The sequence below is a fragment of the Balaenoptera borealis genome (assembly GCF_965194805.1).
Source record: "Balaenoptera borealis genome assembly, chromosome: 15".
Classification (NCBI taxonomy): Eukaryota; Metazoa; Chordata; class Mammalia; order Artiodactyla; family Balaenopteridae; genus Balaenoptera; species Balaenoptera borealis.
Window position 1 is genome coordinate 756,836 of NC_138871.1, and position 20,015 is coordinate 776,850.

The following is a 20,015-nucleotide window of genomic DNA, read 5'->3' on the forward strand; positions in this document are numbered from 1 at the left end:
CCAGCAGTGGCCCCCCTCCCAGAGCCCACACGCTCTGCGTCTCCCTCCCCTGTGATGAGCTGCCAGACACCCTTGCCCCACTGGGCCGGTAGCAGGTCTGGATCCCCACACGGTTCCACTCTGTGGGGACTCACAGAGCTCCCGGAGGGGCTCCTGCAGACAAATCCTCCCCGCGGCACCTGCCACACTGTGATGCTCGGAGCCAGCACACAGTGGGTCCACGGAAAAGCCTGCTGAATGAGTGACGTTTGGAAACTTCGCAGAAACACAAGAATGTTGATCGATCTTTCTTAAAGTGTCTCACAAAATTGTGATACTATTTCTTACTAACGTATACACGCACGTAACTGGAGTTTACCCCAAAGGGGTGCGTGATTCATGGGGACAGTTGGCTGGGGGCCGGGAAGGTGAGCAGCTTCCCATAAAGAGGCTCTCCTTGGTGAATTTTCGAAAGCTTAAAAGCTTGACCTTCAGTTTCTGAAGGCGGGCAACCCCGTTTTGTCAGTTTATCCAAAGCGGATGCGTCTCAGCGGTTGTGATTAACACGTGCAGAGCGGATGTGAAAACCAGGAACCCAGGCTGTAACCACCAGGCCAACTAACACACTCAGCTTGCACGACCAGCCGGTCCCCTCCCGGGTGTAGACCAGGTGAGAAGTCAGATCACCGTCACAAGGTTTGTCTGGTGGGCGCCCCGGGGCATCACACGAGCTACCAGGTTTGCTGCGGGGGAACCCGGTGCCCAGGCCTCACCTCTTTCCTCCTGTTTCTTTCTACGTTCAGTCACTCCATCCCTCAAGGTGACTACAGGTCTCTGTCCTGTACTGATTTCAAAGTCTGACCTCCTTCCTTCCTGAATTGCTCTCGGGCTCCTCACTGCTGTCCCCGAGTTGACACGGGCACAGAGAACCTGGGGACCGAGGTCGGGACCACCCCTCACGACATCCTCTAAGTGAGGCATCACTACAGCCCAACATGAAACGTTTCTCTGCTGACATTTAACCACGCGCCTGGCAGGTGGCAGGTACACAGTAGGTAATTGTGGATAAAGAGGAAAAGGTGGACAACATAGGATATCAAGAGGAATAAATAAAAGTTTCAAAAAGAAAAAAAAAGTTTTAATACAAAATGTTTGACATTTTGAATGGGCACTTTCAGCTCAACACACGCAGGTTTTCTAGGATGCAGGCAATATAAACCACCTCAGGTTAATTTCAGCAGAAGAGGTACTTAAAAAAGGATGTTGGGTTGTTCACAGAATCTCCGGGATCAACAAGGCACTGAGCTCATATCAGCGAAGAGAGCCCCCTGCCCACCAGCCGGCCAGTCACAGATCTTCCCCAGGCGCAGAGAGCACCGCGGGGGCGTCTGGCCCCCCAGCCCGGCCCCGCTGCAGCCACGCCCTCTAGGAATGATGGGGGGCATCCCTGCCTGCACCTCTGAACCCGACAGCCGGCAGTCACGCCTGGGTCTCAGCTGCACCCGGGGCTGGCGAGGCCGGGGCGGGGGGCTCAGCGCCTCGAGTGGGAGCAGGACTCAGCATCCCGTCCAGACTCATCAGATGGGGAAATCGACAAACAGTGGGATTCCATTAAAAAGGAATGATATAAATTCACCACCACCCCCAAACAAAAACAAACAGAAACCTCCCCCCAGGGGAACTGTTCTTACCTGGTAAAGGTGCACATGTCTGAGTGCCACGTGCTGGCCCCGCAGCTCTACAGACACCCCAGCCCCCAGCCCCCTGGTCCTTGGTCGGCTCCGAGGAGCAGAGGGCAGGCGGCTCTGACGAGTCTCCAGTGTTCTTCCAGGACAGGAAGGAAGGAAGCTAGTTCACGCTGGTTACAAGAAACCCACTCGTGAGGATGGCAACCAAGTGAAGACTTGTTTCGATGTAATTAAAGTATGTCACTATCTAGTCATTTCCACAGAACTGGATTTAACTTGCGAGGATCTGAATGCAGGGATGTCTGAAACCTGACAACGTTAAACAGCGTCTTCACAATTGCTAACCTCCTCCGCGGCAGGGTCAGCAGACTGTTTCTGTAAAGGTCAGAGCGAGACTATTTCAGGCTCCGAGGGCCACACGGCCTCTGTCATGACTCTTCACCTGATCCTGTCCAGCAGACAAATGCTGGGCTGCGTCCCAAGACTGATGTTTGAGTTTCGTGTAATTTTCACATCTTCTTTTCATTTTTTTCAACAATTTAAAAACGTCAAAACCATTGTTTGCTCACGGGCTGTGGGCTAGATTTAGCCTGCAGACTGAACCATATCTGGCAAACTCACTCAAAGCACCATTTACTGGAGAGCCGTGAGAAAACAGATTTTTCTTTATAAGATGCTAACTCCTCAAGCAAAATATCCGACCCCACTTTCCCAAAGCGAATGCCCCAAAGAACCACAATCACAGCCTTCACAAGGACGAGGGCGGAATTACAACAAGAGGAAAACAGACTCCCAGCTTCCACCACGCCTGCACACATGACAGCGTCAAGACGGGGTCTGACCCGCGCACACCCGCCTGGCCGGGGCCTCACTCCCCACGGGACGACCTGCCCAGAGAGGAAGATGACAGCTGCGGAGTCGGGGAAGAACAGGGACCGCTGTGCCCAGGGGGCAGACACACCTTCCTCTCCCCAAATTGCTAGTGCCCAACAATCAGGACTCCACCCCACGCAGAATTCCAAACTGGGTGTTTTATCCTCACTGACCTGCACCGAGATGCTCACCGCCCAGCGCTCCATCTTCAATCTCTCCTTCTAAGTACAGTACTAATCAATCTTTCCTTTTTCCCAGCTTATAAGAAGCCGTAAGTTTCCTTCAATTCTATTAAAGCTGTGATAAGAAAAAAAAATCTGGCCAACTACTTTAAACTAAAACGTTAAGGATTGAAACTATAATTCCCCAGAACATTTTTACTTGACAGTTACCTTCATTCTTCTGACCAACACCACGGAAATACCACCCACAGTGGGCGGTATTTTTTAGCAGAAAGCTTTCTTTGCCCCTCAGATCACATCTAAGACCCACCTGGTGAAAAAATCCACTTGTAAACTAATAAATTTGGCGAAAGTAGGTGTTTATTTTGGTTCACGGTGAATGTGATACACTGGAAGATTGACTAGTTGGAGGGTCTCGGGCCAGCCTCGTACACATCAGGTCCTGATTCCAACATACGTGCCCTGCAGGGCTGAGGCAGGGGTCAGAGGTGACGTGCACAGCCTCACACGGGGCAGGTACCCGCAACTGGCTGTTATCACCTTAAACAGGACGTCTAAGAAAGAGCTTAGAATTTAATGTGTAGAACATGTAGGAGAAGGCTTTAAAAGAACAGCATTTCTGTTTGCATTATGGAAAAGGAAGAAAAAGGAAATGGGCGCAAAGAAATTCTTCTGGTTGTAGAAGTGGAAAGACAGAGCCTGTGTGTGTCCCTGTCTCTCACACGGGCAAACACACACATACACAGGCACCTGCCGGAAAGTACCAGACCGCTCTGTGCTCGTGAATTTGCAGATAATTCAGTTATCAAGAATTCACAATATTTTAACTGTCCTATTTAATGCAAGGCTTCTAAAAAAACCTCAGAAACGCAGTCGCCATTACAATCGTGTGTTGTGGTAGAGGCTGGGAGCACGAATCCCCTGACGTTATAAGAAAATTTTCGTGTACGTGCTTCTGTGCATTTTTCTGTGAAGGTCTATAAGCCTCAGCGCCTCAGAGTGGTCTGGACCAGTAAGTCCCACTAAGACTGTAACGACCCATCCAACTGCTCCAAGCACCTCCGGCCTCTTTTCTCCATGCCCTCGTTGTGCGCACCCCTACCAGGGATACAGGACAGGAGACCGAACCCACCCACATGTTATGTAATCATTTTACACTAAGCTAAGCTTCCTAAAGGGTCCGCCACGTCCCCACCCTGTCTGCACAACGCTGCCATCGTGTGCACCGCCACCTCCAGGGGGCGCGACCACTGATGCGACCACCTCATCTAACACAAAACTCTCATCTTCTCACCTGTGCAACTGAGAAAACTGCGCACGTCTTTCCAACTGGTTTGGCCAGACTATCGCTGTGACATCTCCAGGCTGAGAGAAAGGGCTGACAAAGCCAGAGTGATGGGGGGCAGGGGGAGGTCTCCTGCCTCAACAAACAGCCCCTCAGCCTCTCCAGTAAGTTTCAACTGTGAACCCGCATTCTGGAATATGACCCTGTAGGGTGGATTAAAAAGGCTGAGTTTAAGGATCATTTTCTGGACTTCGGAATTGAGGTTCAGTAAGATTAACTGCCCCCCCCCAAACAAGCAAAAATACCTAAAGTGAGGGAACTCTGCTCTGGCCACTGGGCTCTGTTAACTTTAATTAGAACAAATTATTTTTGGTGTCCTGGCTAGAGAGGATGCTTAACGATGTACAATCGCTATCCCTTAAAGGCTGCACATCGTTAAAAAGTATTTTACGAAAACAGGGAAAGTAAGTTGTATTGAAAATCCTCATCTTGCAGAGAATTGCCAAAATAAATAATTATTTTTAAAGCTATATTTGAGGTATATATTGAAGACTAACATTGAATAGTAAATTTTTTTTTTTGCTCTTTTTTCTTATCACAGAGTATCCTCAACAACTCATTTATGAATGGGAAAAAAAATGAGGCTCTAAACCCTAACAAAGTGATGTCTCTTGCAGGAATAGAAAAATCCATCCTAAAATTCATAGGAAGTTCAAGGAACCCCAAAAAGCCAAAACAATTTTGAAAAAGGTGAAGTTGGAGGTCTCACACTTCCTGATTTCAAAACTTACTACAAAGTTCCAGTAATCTAAATAGTGCGGTGCTGGCATAAGGACAGACACACAGACCAATGGAAGAGAACGGAGGGCCTGGGAATAAACCCTCACAAATATGGTCAAATGATTTTCAACAAGGGTGCCAAGGCCACTCAATGGGGAAAGTGCAGTCTTTTCAACAAACGGTGTTGGGAAAAATGTATATCCACATGCAAAAGACTGAAGCTGGACTCTTAATCTCATACTATAAACAGAAATTAACTCCAAATAGCCCACATAAAACTCTTAGAAGAAAATATAGGAGAAAAACTTCATGACATTAGCTTTGGTTATGATTTATTGGATATGACACCAAAAGCACAGGCAACAAAAGTAAAAACAGACAATGGGAACTACACCATCATTACAAACTTCTGTGCGTCAAAGGGCACAATCAACAGAGTGAAAAGGCCACCTACAGAATGGGAGAAAATATTTGAAAATCATGTATCTGATAAGGAGTTCATATCTAGAATCTATAAAAAACCCACACAACTCAACAACAGAAACCAACCAGATTAAGTGAGTACAGATGGGAAAAGACTGGAAGACAGAAGTTAAGTGGGGCCAAGAGGACAAAGTAGGCAGAACCACAGGAAGAAAAAGGAGGAAGGGGAAATTCCAAGAACAGTTAAAAATAATTTCTGCTTCGCTGGAAGAGAAGTGTGCGCTGTGGTGGATCTTGTCCCCAGTGGGGCTGAGGTCTGTGCAAATTCCCATATAAGGACGCCTGCTCACGGCTGCTTCCGCAGGCAGACGCTACATCTCCTCATCTGAGTAAGGCATTAGGCATTTGGAGGAAAAGATTCTTTGGCAACAGTGTCCATATATACATTAAAGGCTGTGGTTTCCATTCTTAATGGCCAGTAGATTTGCCAAGACAAGTCATCCCGCCCAAGTATGGTTCAGCGCCTGGCAGTCAAGGTGTCACAGTTTTCCTGTGGTCACTGCTGGCAGTGGAGACTGAGGCCGCAGGACTTTACTGCTCTCCACGAACGGCCCCTCAGTCGTGCGGTGACGTTCTGCCGTCCGTAAATGGGACCTTTCTATCTCAGGCGAAGCTGCTTCCTGCCCACCCAGAATCCCTCCCAAGGGCTTCAAACAGAGCCTCTATGTTTGGATGAGTCTCAGTAACTTCTCCTTAGGTCTACGCTGTGCAGCTTGGTAGCTACCAGCCACACACAGCAACTCAGGTGAGGCGAGTCCAAATCGAGGCATGCTTTAAGTGTAAGATACACTCGGGATTCCAGAGATTTAGCTCCCAAAAGTGTAAAGCATCTCAGTAATTGTTAATGTGACCACAGGAGGTATATAGTTGGGACATGATAATAGTTTGGCATTTTGAGTTAAACCTAATATATTATTCAAGTTAATTTCACCTGCTCCTTTCTGCACGTGGCTGCTAGGAAACCTTAAACTACACAGTGGCCGTGGCTCACGTGACACGTTATTGGACAGGCCGTTCTAGATAAGGTCACAGGCCCCGTTTACGGAATCGAGAAATGTGGCCCAGAAATCATCCTGAGGATGAGGCACTGAAAACTCAGGCGTAACAGGAGGCTTTGATTCCTTTCACTGTAACCGCGCAGCCCGGGGTGGGGCTGGGAGGGCGGCCTGGGCTGGGACCCCTACCATCAGCAGCTGGGGCAGGCTAGACTCCGGCCGTAACGCGCGCACATGAAGCTCCCTCGGTGGTTGCCGAGGACTAGAACTGAGGGAAAGCATTTCCACAGTCAGCGCGGGGAAGCGCGTTCTCAGTAAGGGTGCTGCCCTTTCTTTTAAGGTCTTAGAAATCCTGTGGACACGCTCAGTGGCTGACTCAGTCACCCCGGGGTTAGTCAGAGAGCCTGGATCCCGAGTCTCTTTGTTCCTTCCTCTCCACTCCAACCACGTCCATGGAATTCAGCCTCACCGGGCAGGGCGCGTGCAAAGCTTTCCGGCGAACCCATCCCCTCCCACAGCCGCGCTGCCGGCTCCGATCCTCCATCAGCTTCGCCCACCTCCTCGCGCTGGTCCATGAATTCACAAATCAGTACAATTAACTCCAAAATTCTAGCGGCGGCTCATGTTCTCCTTAGGACCGTTATTAATAACTTGCTGCTACCGCACACATTGAAGTGTAGCTCTGCCATAACTGTAGCTATTTCCTGCCCACGCCTGCAGCCTCCTAAGACGCATGGATACGTCCTTTATTTACCACAGGGTCTGATCAGATGCACCACAAATGAAGACCTTTACAGTGGCCTGAGAAATAAGTCAAGTCAGACTCAAAACTGACTTTCAATTACTGGTCAGGCCAATCAGGATTACAAGGAATGAAAAGCACCCTGACTAAGACATCCTGACTTGGCAGTCTGGACTTTATTTCTGGCTGGTTTGTGGAAAAGCCACTTTTATGATTTCCTTGCAGCTGTTGCTAGCACCGTGCTGGGCTGGCAGCCCTGAAGACTGAATTCCCCGCTTCGATGATGCCATTTTCTTATTCTCCACCCAACTTTCCGCAAATACTCACCATCACTTATTACGAGCGCCAACCCTTCTGAAGGTCTGGCTTAAGGAAGCTCATTGTGCGTGGGTCCCTCCCACGAGGACAGCAATGCCAGGTGGGGGCGGGGGGAGTGGAGGAGGAGGACCTGCAGGATCCCCCCCAACCACGCCCCTTTAGAGAAGGTGGGGGAGGGGCAGAGCAGAGGGAGGAAGGGGAAGGGAAGAGAGAGGAGAAGACTGAAGAAGGAAAAGGCAAAAGGAAGAAAGAGAAGGACTCTGCAGCAGTGGTCGGGCTGTGGAGGCTCTGAACAGGAGAGATTCTCAGGTGCTAAACAGAACGTGGCTCCTTCCAACCCCGAGGTCCAGGAGTTCCAGGTCTTTAAGGAGACACGCTCAAATGGTGCAGAGTAATATAAAAACCAAAGCGGGAGAAACAGTGTGGTGGTCCCTCAAAAAGTTAAACACAGAGTTACCATATGCTGGGACTTCCCTGGTGGCGCAGGGGTTAAGAATCCGCCAGCCAATGCAGGGGACACGGGTTCGAGCCCTGGTCCGGGAAGATCCCACAGGCCGCAGAGCAACTAAGCCCGCGAGCCACAACGACTGAGCCCGCGTGCCACAACTACTGAAGCCTGAACACTCTAAGGCCCATGCTTCACAACAAGAGAAGCCACCGCAGTGAGAAGCCCATGCACCACAACCAAGAGTAGCCTCCGCTCGCCGCAACTAGAGAAAGCCCACGTGAAGCAATGAAGACCCAACGCAGCCACAAATACATAAATGAAATAAATAAATTTATTTTTTAAAAAAAGGAATTACCATATGCCTCGGCAATTCCACCTCTGGGTACCCGCCCCACAGAACTGAAAGCAGGGACCCAGATACCTGTACAACCATGTTCACAGCAGCGCTACTCACAACAGCCAGTAGGCGGAAACAACCCACGTGTCCTTCGACAGATGATGGATAACAAAATGTAGTCCATCCATATGATGGAGTAACATCCGTCCAAAAAAAGGAAAGAAGCCCAGACACGTGCCACACGGGGATGAACCTCAAAATCATTCTGGTGTGTGGGAGGAGCCGGACATCAAGGTCATATGTTGTGTGATTCCACTCATGTAAGATACACACACAAGGCAAGTTCACAGAGACAGGAAGCGGATAAGAGGCCATCGGGGCGGGCAGCAGGGAACGGGCAGTTGAGGCTTCATGGTGCACAGCAGCTGTTTGCGGTGACGCAAAGTTCTGTAAATGGACAGTGGTGATGGTTGCACAACATCATGACTATAGTTAATGCCACTAAATTTTATACTTAAAAACGGTTAAAATGGCGAGTTTTATGTTAGAGGTATTTTACCACAATAAAAAAAAATGGGGGTGGGGAGGGAACATTTGTCAACCACCTAGATGTCACCTAGAATCCTTTTACATACAATATCTCAAGGACTCCTCACTCCTCACAGATTAGGGGTTATTGCCATCCACAGATAAGGAATCTGCAACTCAGATATTAAGTAACTTGTTCAAAATCATACAAGGGGCAGAAGTAAGATCTGACCTAAGTCTGGTAGCTGTAAAACCCACATTCTTTCAGCTACACCACAGTGTTTCAAGGATAAACAGTCTCAGTGGATGAACCAGTGAGGAAGGCAGATTCTCCTGAGCAGCCCTGAACTGTCACATCAGTAACAAGAAAGAGCACGAACAGCTGAACCCAGAGGACTCGGCGCCCAAACACCTTCCCAGGCTGCAGATGAACTTCTTTCCAGCAGCAAAGAAACTTCCTCTTAGCACAGTTTTTAAGCCCTAGCAATATACTGCTAAGGGCATCTTTGCCTCTTCTCGCCTCACCAAGAAGATTTGGTAAATTTATTTTTCGATTTTTTCATGTTCTACATACCCTATCCCAAACTCTCACCAGGAGTGTTTTGGTTTTTTTTTAAATAAATTTATTTCATTTATTTTATTTTTGGCTGCGTTGGGTCTTCGTTGCTGCATGCGGGCTTTCTCTCGTAGCGGTGAGCAGGGGCTACTCTTCGTTGCGGTGCGCGGGCTTCTCATTGCGGTGGCTGTTCTTGTTGTGGAGCACGGGCTCTAGGCACGCGGGCTTCAGTAGTTGTGGCACGTGGGCTCAGTCGTTGTGGCTCGCGGGCTCTAGAGCGCAGGCTCAGTAGTTGTGGCGCACGGGCTTAGTTGCTCCACAGCGTGTGGGATCTTCCCAGACCAGGGCTTGAGCCCGTGTCCCCTGCATCGGCAGGTGGATTCTTAACCACTGCGCCACCAGGGAAGTCCCTCACTAGGAGTGTTAAAGGGCCCAATTCCCCCCAATGACAGCATGAGATATTTGTAGCAACATTTGGTACATACAATACTTTCCCATATGTCCCATCATGTCACCCACTCCATCACTCTGTAGACGACTGACACCTCCACTGTGTAAATGGATTAACTCTCCCCGGAAATGACACACTAAGGTTGCAGCTATAATCTGTCCTCCAGGCAGAGGCAGTGAGAGGAACCCGGCTCCCGTGTCACCTTCCCTCTGACAGCGAGTCGGCCCACCAGTATGTTGCCAAGGACTCGGGGGCAAGACCTAATTCGAAATCGTTGCAAGGCCTCTGCTTTAAAAAACAAAACTGAAAATACTTTCCTAAAGTTCCCGTAAAGGCTCTATCTTTTCTCAGGGAACTCTCTCAGAGCTGCTGACATCAAGAAGTCGTTAGTGAAACTTAAGACTCCTTCCCCTCCCCCCAACCCCCAGGAGACCCGGGTTCCCACCCCATCACGGAGCCCTCACTTCAGGATGTCCACACACCTGGTCCCACCAGCTGCACCATTTCTTAGCGTCCCCAGGACCTAGCGCAGCGCTCAGCATGGAGCAGACGAGTCACTGTCACCTGGATGACGGAATTGGTGACACCACGTTTCATGTGCCACCACCTCCCAGTCTGCCCCAGGGCAGAGGGGGCCCAGGACAGAGGGGGTCCAGGGCAGGGCATAGAGCAAACACGCCCTCGTGAACCAGCTGTCACTCTGGGAGAGGGAGGCAATGGAGGGTTCTGAACAGAGAAGCCAACCTGACCTGCAAACCTTCCTCCTGCTGTCTCGCCAAGCCCCCCTGAAGAGCCCCCTTCCCACTGCCTGTGAGTGTGAAACACACTCATTCTCCACAGCCCATCACCCACCACCCGGCGCCACCCCCGAGGATTAGAGCTCCCCCTCTCACCCCCAACGTGACCACACTCATGACGGTCTGATTGTGTTTGTTCTCTGCTGCGTTTTTACACCAAGTGTGTGTGTTCATCCACAGTGTTTTTATCCTACAAGCCATGCACAGTGCCTCTGGCTGCAAACTAAGGTATGCACCCTTTTTATTAACTGAAAGGCCAAATGGAAGTGATCAGTGATTGCCCTCTTTTTAACTTTTTTTTTCTTGTCCCTGAAAAAGATAATTCTCTTCTCCTGATCACTATAACTGTTCCATATTTCATGATTATGTATGCTTGTATTATATATGTATACAGATATGCATAACATAAATACATGTATATATATAAAAGAAACTCCCTTACCCATCACCCCAATCACCCCATCCTATACCACAGGACTATTCCTCTCAAGGTTATCATGTTCCTGAATATTAGCTGTAAAATAAACGTTTTCATAAATACATTTAAGTCTCTAAGGAAATTCACTTCAAAGGGCAAATCATGTGTAAGGCCTGAGATTTTCTTGGGGTGAATAATCTCCTCTTGATAAACGTTTTACAAGTGCAGATCTGGCGCATTAAGTTTCCTCTAAAAGGCCCTCCCAGTTTTTAAACAGTTACCAGTTAATGAGTAAGAGCAGCTCCCCCACTAGTTAGGCTGCTTCTTTCTCACCACGGTTAAGACCAAAGTTCACTAACCACAGTGTTAAACAGTACACGTTTGCTGGTGTGTTTTAAGACCCTAGACAGAATTTGAGTTAAAAACATTTCATGTAATAAAATGCCAAAAAGCATCCCTGAGGTCTTTTATAGAAAAAGTCTCTGCAGGACCATAAACTCTATGGCACTGAACGTTATCAAGGTTGTTAATATTTTCTCTGCAAACATAGAGTATAACCTCCCTTTCTCACCCGCCCTTGCTGTGAAACCCATAAAGCATACAGTTGCTTTTACACACATTCGACGATACACACCCACAGGAAGTACGACCACATCATTGCCCTTTGCAGCAAGAAGCACACATTAGCGTGGCCAAAGGCTACTAGGAGACCTTTCTGCTACTGTACTTGCAAGTTTAGACCAATGTCTTTGAGGTTTGCTTTCAAATGACTGAGAAGGACAGGTCAGGAGGGAAACAAACCCAGAAACACAACAGTAGCCTGTGACTGGCTGCTCTGGGCCGTCACCTCCACTTCTCTGGAGGCCACCGCCCATCTTCTCCCCTGTACATGCATGGCCTCACCTCTGCAAAGAGGTCCTTACCTGCTGCCTCCAGACTCAGGAATGGGGGACCCCTCTCTGTGCGTCTGCCCTTACTCCATTCATTTATCAGGGCTCCGGAAGCTGGGTTCCCATCACAGCGAGTTATCTTTAAAGCTCCTGTTTCCTACACTGCATAGAACTTCCTCATCTCAACTCCGTGTCTGTTGCCCTGAACTATATTTAAGCTGATGAAGCCACATCGAGGGTTCTTCCTGCACGCAGTTGAGCCATGTGACAGTGTTACAAGATAACCCCGCAGCCCTGAAGCAAGACAACACCCCCAATGTCACAACTCACATCCTGTTGGCTTGTTTTACATACTTTACTAAGTCAAGAAGTTCATCCGCAAACTTACTGAAAGCACTTGTAATACGCAGGAAAATATTGAGGAAAATAAATAATAACTGGTCAGCATGCAAGGAGCTGAACCCCTTTGGGTCTTGACGACACCTTCACATCTGAACTGACCGAGCATCTCTGAAGCCTTCTCTGGCACATCAGGTCAAGCAGCTGGTCTTTATTCATCTTCCCGGTGACATGGCCCAACCCAGAGCCGGGCGGCCGCATTTCATCAGGCCGAGCGGTGGAAACAGCTCCTTCTGTCCTGGCTGAGTCACCACCAGGGCCGCCTTGCGCCAAGTTTCCACGGAAGAATAAAGGGGTCTTTGCTGGAGATGCAGGAAGAACTCAGGAGCCACTAGGTCAACCTTTCTGCAAGAACATGGCTTCCCCACCTGGATTCACCGAGAACACAAGGCCGGTCCTTGACCGCCTCCTTCACTACAGAGCAGATTCCTGGGTTACAGGCCCTGAGGCTAATCTTTGAAAACAAGAAAACAACCCATGGCCTCTGCTTGTCCTCTAGCATGGCAGGCCCCTCTCAGGGCATCTGACCTCAGGGCGTCTGACGCCTAGTAGGCAAGCCAGGGCAGAGAAAGTTCTGAGATTCGGGGCTCAGCCCTGAGCTTCACCCTGACCCTCAGGGCTGGTGGGGATTTCTCACACGATACACGCACAGTAAACTTCCAGCCAGAATCTTCCTCTGGGGGCTTCCCTGGTGGCGCAGTGGTTAAGAATCCGCCTGCCAATGCAGGGGATACGGGTTTGAGCCCTGGTCTGGGAAGATCCCACATGCTGCAGAGCAACTAAGCCCGTGCACCACAACTACTGAGCCTGCGCTCTAGAACCTGTGAGCCACAACTACTGAAGCCCGCGTGCCACAACTACTGAAGCCCGTGCGCCTAGAGCCCATGCTCTGCAACAAGAGAAGCCACCGCAATGAGAAACCCACGCACTGCAACGAAGAGTAGTCCCCGCTCGCCACAACTAGAGAAAGCCCGTGCGCAGCAACGAAGACCCAACGCAGCCAAAAATAAAATATTAAATAAATAAATCTTTAAAAAAAAAAAAAAGGGAGAATCTTCCCCTGGCCTTGATTTTTACTCCCTTTCAGGAAGCGGGCAGTACAGGGCGGTCTGTGGGGAGAAACAGGCCCTCACCCCCAATTCCTGCCCCAGACGCAAACCCTAGGAAGCAGCCACGATCTCTCTCAGGAGAAGGAGAACAGAATGGAAGTCTCAGGAGCTGCAGCCCCGGGATGTGGAATTCTCCCTAAGAATGTACCTTATGCCACTGCAGTTAACACCCAAGAGGGGAACGCTGACATCTTGGCCCCATTCCTGACTGATCATGGGCACCGCGAAGGACACCCACAGGGTGTGTGGGCAGGGTGTCCAGACAGCCACCTGGAGCCCCTCCTCCTTTCCAGATGGTTCTCTAAGGGCAGCCCAGTCATTCAACTCTTTGCCGTCGGGAAACACCTCTTATTAAGGTCCCAGTCACCTTTTAAAAGACAAAACCAGGAGGGCCATTCTCAATCCTTCCCCTCATGTTTGACTTTATAAACAAGGCTCTCCAGCAAGTCCCAACTCAATTCCCTCGGCCTCCAGACGGCCCCGCCCGCATCAGGGTCACCCGTCACTGTCTCCTGCAGGATCCCTTCTGCTCCCGCCTTTAGGAGGGAGAAGCCCCCATCCTGGCTCCACTGTCTCCCCGTGACCCCCATCCTCACGGCTCCACCACCTCCTCTGTGCCAGCAACGCCAGCCAGATCCCCCCAGCTTCACGGTCAGGCACCAAACTGTCTGCGGGCTACTTCTACGGGACATCCTCACCAGCAACTCAAAGCCCGGAGGATTAAAGGAAACTGCCCGCGCGCGCCGGCGCCTGCACCCTCCGGGCGAGCCTCCTGTGGCCAGGCATGCGCTCCACCCACCAGCCGGTGAGCTCCCGGCCACCCGTGCCTTCCTGTCCTCAGACCCCCCCTTCTGCCCAGTCTGGCTCCTGAGCAGTTTTCCCATTTCTTCTCTCCCACCTCACCGTTGTTGGAGCCCAGCCCAGCCCAGGCCCCCTGCTGCCCGCCTGGCCTGCGGTTCCCGGGTGCCCGGCCGGTGCCTGTGATCAACCCCCAGAGACCCGGCCAGCAAGGACTGCCCCAGGAAGCGGGTCCCTAACCAACCAGCTCCGCTCAGCGCGGAAGCTCACCTGCAGCCCCCGGCCCACCCCGTCCCCATCCTCTTCTCTGGACACTCCCGCCACTCAGGCGGTGCAGCCCGGAAGCCGCCTGCGCGCGCGCACACACAGGGCGCTCACACGCACACACACGTGCGCTCACACACGCACAAACAGTGCGCTCACACGCACACGCGCGCACATGCACAGACACACACAGACACACACAGACACACACAGGCACACGGTGCGGGGAGCTGCTGCACACACTGGCCTCTCGGCCAGTGGAAGACCCTCCCCACGTGCCCTCACCGACATCCCTGCACACGGAGGGGCACCGGGTTCGCAGGACCCCTGACCCTCGCGCTTCTGCTGCACGGCTTCCTTTCCTGCGCTCCGGGGAGCTGGACTCCCGCCCGTCCAGGCCCTGGGCCCGTGCCTGGCACACACTGGGCACTTGGCAAAGTTCAACGAAACCGAGCCTGTAGGAGGGGTGGCGGTTTGCACCTCTCGGATGAGGACGGTGGTGCAGGCGGAGGTTCCAGACTCCCTCCGGCCCCCAGGGAGAAGCGTCAGAAGACAGCCACGGAGGTCAGAGCACAGCCGCCACGTGAAAGCCTGGTTCTCAAGAACAGGATGCCTCTCAGAGCGGGGACGGGGCTGTCACCCTGCAGCTGGACAGGGGCCGCGGCGCACAGCGGTGCCTGGTACCCCCGCAGGTGGCCAGCGAGCGGGAGGCCCAGCCGAGGCCCAGCATCGTCCACCAGGTGGAGCGTCTGCTCCGTGTCACCCCTGCCTCAGGCTGGGCGCCCAGGAACGGGACGTCTTCTCCGTCCGTCCGCGGCCAAGCTTCTGTTTTCCTTCACAGGCCTCACACAGACAGAAAGCAGTCAGGTTAAATGCCTTCCACGGGGCACCCCCTGAGCGCACATGGATCTGGTGTACAACACGTTCCATGTCCTTGCGTGTCTCTTCCTCTCTGCCTTTTAAAAACTCTGGAGTAATTTCACCCAACTTGTTTTACTCAATCTATCAAGTGCTACTGAATCTCTCCATCTTTAAATACTCTTCTTAATCCTGACTATGAATCACATTTATAACCCCCCAAATTTGTCATATTCATCCCTATATATAAGCTTTCCCTGAGGTCTCTGCTCTATTTCACTGAAAAAATATTGATTGACTTTACCAGCCATCTCTCATTTAAAAACAAACAAACAAAACAAAACAAAACAAAAACCTTTCCAATAGATTGTAATCAATGTCTTAAAGGCTTTGAGCTTCTAAATAGGATAAAAAAGAAATTAATACCACTTATGAGAGTAAAGATTAAAGTAAAATCCCAGGCAAACTTTGTGCTTCACTCAATTTACAAATCTCAGGGCATTCCTAGAAAACTTAGTGTTAATTAAAACTGTGTAAAAGTACTCTGTGATCATATCTAAGATAAAAGTATGTGCTATGCTCAGAGAATTATAAAAACGTTTTTCCCCTTTTTGTTTTAACTTGAACCACAGTCCTGTGGATGCAAACTTTGTGACATCCAGCATCCCTGACCTTATCCTGCATCCCCGGTCACATCCAGCATCCCTGATCCCATCCAGCATCCTTGATCACATCATGCATCCCCGATCCCATCCAGCATCCCCGATCCCATCCAGCATCCCCGGCCCCATCCAGCATCCCCGGCCCCATCCAGCATCCCCGATCCCATCCAGCATCCCCGGCCCCATCCAGCATCCCCGATCCCATCCAGCATGCCCGGCCCCATCCAGCATCCCCGGCCCCATCCAGCATCCCCGGCCCCATCGAGCATCCCCGGCCCCATCCAGCATCCCCGATCCCATCCAGCATCCCCGATCCCATCCAGCATCCCCGGCCCCATCCAGCATCCCCGATCCCATCCAGCATCCCCGGCCCCATCCAGCATCCCCGGCCCCATCCAGCATCCCCGATCCCATCCAGCATCCCCGATCCCATCCAGCATCCCCGGCCCCATCCAGCATCCCCGGCCCCATCCAGCATCCCCGGCCCCATCCAGCATCCCCGAGCCCATCCAGCATCCCCGATCCCATCCAGCATCCCCGATCCCATCCAGCATCCCCGATCCCATCCAGCATCCCCGATCCCATCCAGCATCCCCGGCCCCATCCAGCATCCCCGATCCCATCCAGCATCCCCGATCCCATCCAGCATCCCCGATCCCATCCAGCATCCCCGATCCCATCCAGCATCCCCGATCCCATCCAGCATCCTTGATCACATCATGCATCCCCGATCCCATCCAGCATCCCCGATCCCATCCAGCATCCCCGATCCCATCCAGCATCCCCGAGCCCATCCAGCATCCCCAGCCCCATCCAGCATCCCCGATCCCATCCAGCATCCCCGATCCCATCCAGCATCCCCGGCCCCATCCAGCATCCCCGGCCCCATCCAGCATTCCCGATCCCATCCAGCATCCCCGATCCCATCCAGCATCCCCGATCCCATCCAGCATCCCCGATCCCATCCAGCATCCCCGATCCCATCCAGCATCCCCGAGCCCATCCAGCATCCTTGATCACATCATGCATCCCCGATCCCATCCAGCATCCCCGATCCCATCCAGCATCCCCGATCCCATCCAGCATCCCCGATCCCATCCAGCATCCCCGATCCCATCCAGCATCCCCGATCCCATCCAGCATCCCCGGCCCCATCCAGCATCCCCGATCCCATCCAGCATCCCCGATCCCATCCAGCATCCCCGATCCCATCCAGCATCCCCGATCCCATCCAGCATCCCCGAGCCCATCCAGCATCCTTGATCACATCATGCATCCCCGATCCCATCCAGCATCCCCAATCCCATCCAGCATCCCCGATCCCATCCAGCATCCCCGGCCCCATCCAGCATCCCCGGCCCCATCCAGCATCCCCGATCCCATCCAGCATCCCCGATCCCATCCAGCATCCCCGATCCCATCCAGCATCCCCGGCCCCATCCAGCATCCCCGGCCCCATCCAGCATCCCCGGCCCCATCCAGCATCCCCGAGCCCATCCAGCATCCCCGAGCCCATCCAGCATCCCCGATCCCATCCAGCATCCCCGATCCCATCCAGCATCCCCGATCCCATCCAGCATCCCCGATCCCATCCAGCATCCCCGATCCCATCCAGCATCCCCGGCCCCATCCAGCATCCCCGGCCCCATCCAGCATCCCCGGCCCCATCCAGCATCCCCGAGCCCATCCAGCATCCCCGAGCCCATCCAGCATCCCCGATCCCATCCAGCATCCCCGATCCCATCCAGCATCCCCGATCCCATCCAGCATCCCCGGCCCCATCCAGCATCCCCGGCACCACCCTGGCCCTAGCCAACTCCACATCTACGTGCCCCAAACCATCAAGGTAACAAAAAATGCCCACAAGTTCCCAGTGGCTCCTTAGGGAACAGCTCTAGCCCCACTGAGAACTACTGACCCAGAGGATTTCTGAGGCCATCAAGCTACCTAACGGCAAAAGCGCTGATCGAGTATCTGAGGGACCCTCTGTCGCAGGCCTCCCCTCCACCCCAAGCCCCCTGCTCTGCCTGCCCCTCCCCCACCGAGTGCAGACAAACGTCACACTGGCCTCGGTTCAGTCCCTCTGTCCCCTGAGGCAGGTGTCCTGTCAGTGTTACCCTGCAACTTCTCCTGTCCTGTTGGCACCTCTTTGGGGCTGGGTTTGGCTACAGACTCAAGAATGTTGTATCCCACATTATCCAAGTAGCCCCCCTGACTCTCAGGAAAGACTAAACAACCCTGGTGACTCAGATTGACTTCTGGACAGTCATTACAGATCAAAACATACAATCCTTTAGAGGAAAGAGGGCCTAAGAGGAAAAGGACCACAAGAGGGCGCAGCTGCACTGCCCCGCCCATGGGTCAGCGTCCTTTCCAGACCCTCAGCCCCACGACGGCAGGACCATGAGGCCGCAGCGAAACAAAGGCCCCGACAAACTCCGCGGAGAGAAGGGGAGAGCTGAGGACGTCGGGATGGCTACAAGGCCGGGAACGGAGAGGCAGCCATGCTGGGTGGGCATGAGTGGGGAGCCAGGCCTGGCCGCACAGGCATCGGGGCCAAGCTTGCTGCCTTCTGTTGCCCACTGTTTGAAGAAAGGTTAGTTCCCGTTTGTAAGCATATCCTATGTTTGCAAATGTATAAAAAAATACACCACTCCGGGTTTAAAAATCCCATCCCCCGACCACGGAGGGGAAGTTACAAATGATAAAACAAACTAGTGAGGAAAAAAGTAGTGTGAGAAGTCACTCCACATGACTGATAACTCCAAGGGTGTTAGGGCCTGTTAACAAGGAAAAGTTACCGACAGCAGCTAGTACATAAATTCCCAAAGTAATAAGAGTATCCCCCGCCAAACGTGGAAGCACACTTACCCGAATTATTACATTTCAACATCAAAAAAAAAAAAGGGAGGCATGGGGGTGGGTGGGGGAGGGATGAGGAGGCAAAGCACAGAGGATTTGGGGGCAATAAAAACACTCTGCATGAGACCATAACAGTGGATACATGTCATTACACACTTTCTCAAAACCCACAGAATGTACAACACCAAGAGTGAACCCTAACGTAAACTAGCAACTATGATCTATCAATGTAGGTTCATCAATTATAATAAATGCACCATCTGGGGGGGATGTTGATAACAGGGGAGGCTGGGCGGGGGGACAGGGGGTGTATGGGAAATCTCTGCATCTGCCCCTCAACTTTGCTGTGACCCTAAAACTCCACTAAAAAATAAAGTCTTTAAGAAAAATTAGCAAGGCTGTAAAAACTCAATGATACTCAAGTAGTCCCCAACTCAAGCATCAAAAATTTGAAGCCGATTCTGTTTACAATTTTGCAATTTCCACAGGAGCCATATAATAAATTTCATTAATAAAATCATGACCAACCCACAAAAGCTTGCTCGAGTCCAAACTGTAGCTGAAAAGGGAGACGGAATAGCAGCAATCCAGGGATGATCACCTCGGACAAATTACGTCACACTCCTCGTCTGTAAAACAGGTATGGGGATACCCGCCATGGGGATTTCATGTGGCGTTCAAGTTCAAGTGAGAAGGTTACACCTGACAGTCATGAGTGACAACCCCCCCGAACCCAATCTGGGGCTGAGTGACAGGCAGAGGGGAGTCCAAGATTCAGCAGCCTGGACGACGGGTACAGGGTCTGTGCGGGAGGGGGGTCCTGGGCAGTGGGAGCGGGGCCAGAGGGAAAAGAGCCCCCAGCCAGGGCGCCTGTCAACGCAGAGGAGAGGCGTCTGCTAAGTACGGGTCGTGGTGAGCAGGGAGCGCCTTACACAGCCCTTCACTGCCAAGTGCTCGTGCGAGAGCAACACCAAAAGGTTTCCAGAGCTTTAATCATCTGTTCTCCCGTGAAAAGTCCTTCCCTGATGTTATCTAGCTCTCTATGGCCCCTAGAGAAATTTCATCCACTTAAAAATGGAAATTCAACCACAAAACTCATGTATTTTCTACCCTTAGGAAAAAGATATTCAAAGCCTTAGAAAATATCCAGACCTAATCAAAAGCAAAGTCCACAAAGAGAGCAGACTTTCAACCTAATTCCTTGACACACGTAAACTGCTCTCCCAAATGGATTTCCACTGTATTTGGATTCAGGCATCTTTTAAACCAGGAGCGTGGAGACTGAATAAAGACTTTAAAGCATGATAAAAAAA

General features: G+C 51.7%; 1 protein-coding gene across 4 annotated transcripts in view; it reads right to left on the reverse strand.

The window, feature by feature from the left end:
- LIMS1 (LIM zinc finger domain containing 1) overlaps positions 1 to 20,015 on the reverse strand; it is a 105,323-nt gene that overhangs the window by 56,353 nt on the left and 28,955 nt on the right. Inside the window, exon 1 of one of the 4 annotated variants that reach the window (XM_082357353.1) lies at positions 1,671 to 1,692. The exons of the other annotated variants lie outside the window; for them this stretch is intronic. Coding sequence (XP_082213479.1) covers positions 1,671 to 1,687 — 17 coding nt within the window. The 5' untranslated portion in view covers positions 1,688 to 1,692. Of the gene's footprint in view, positions 1 to 1,670; positions 1,693 to 20,015 lie in introns of those variants that run through there. 4 annotated transcript variants of the gene reach the window in all.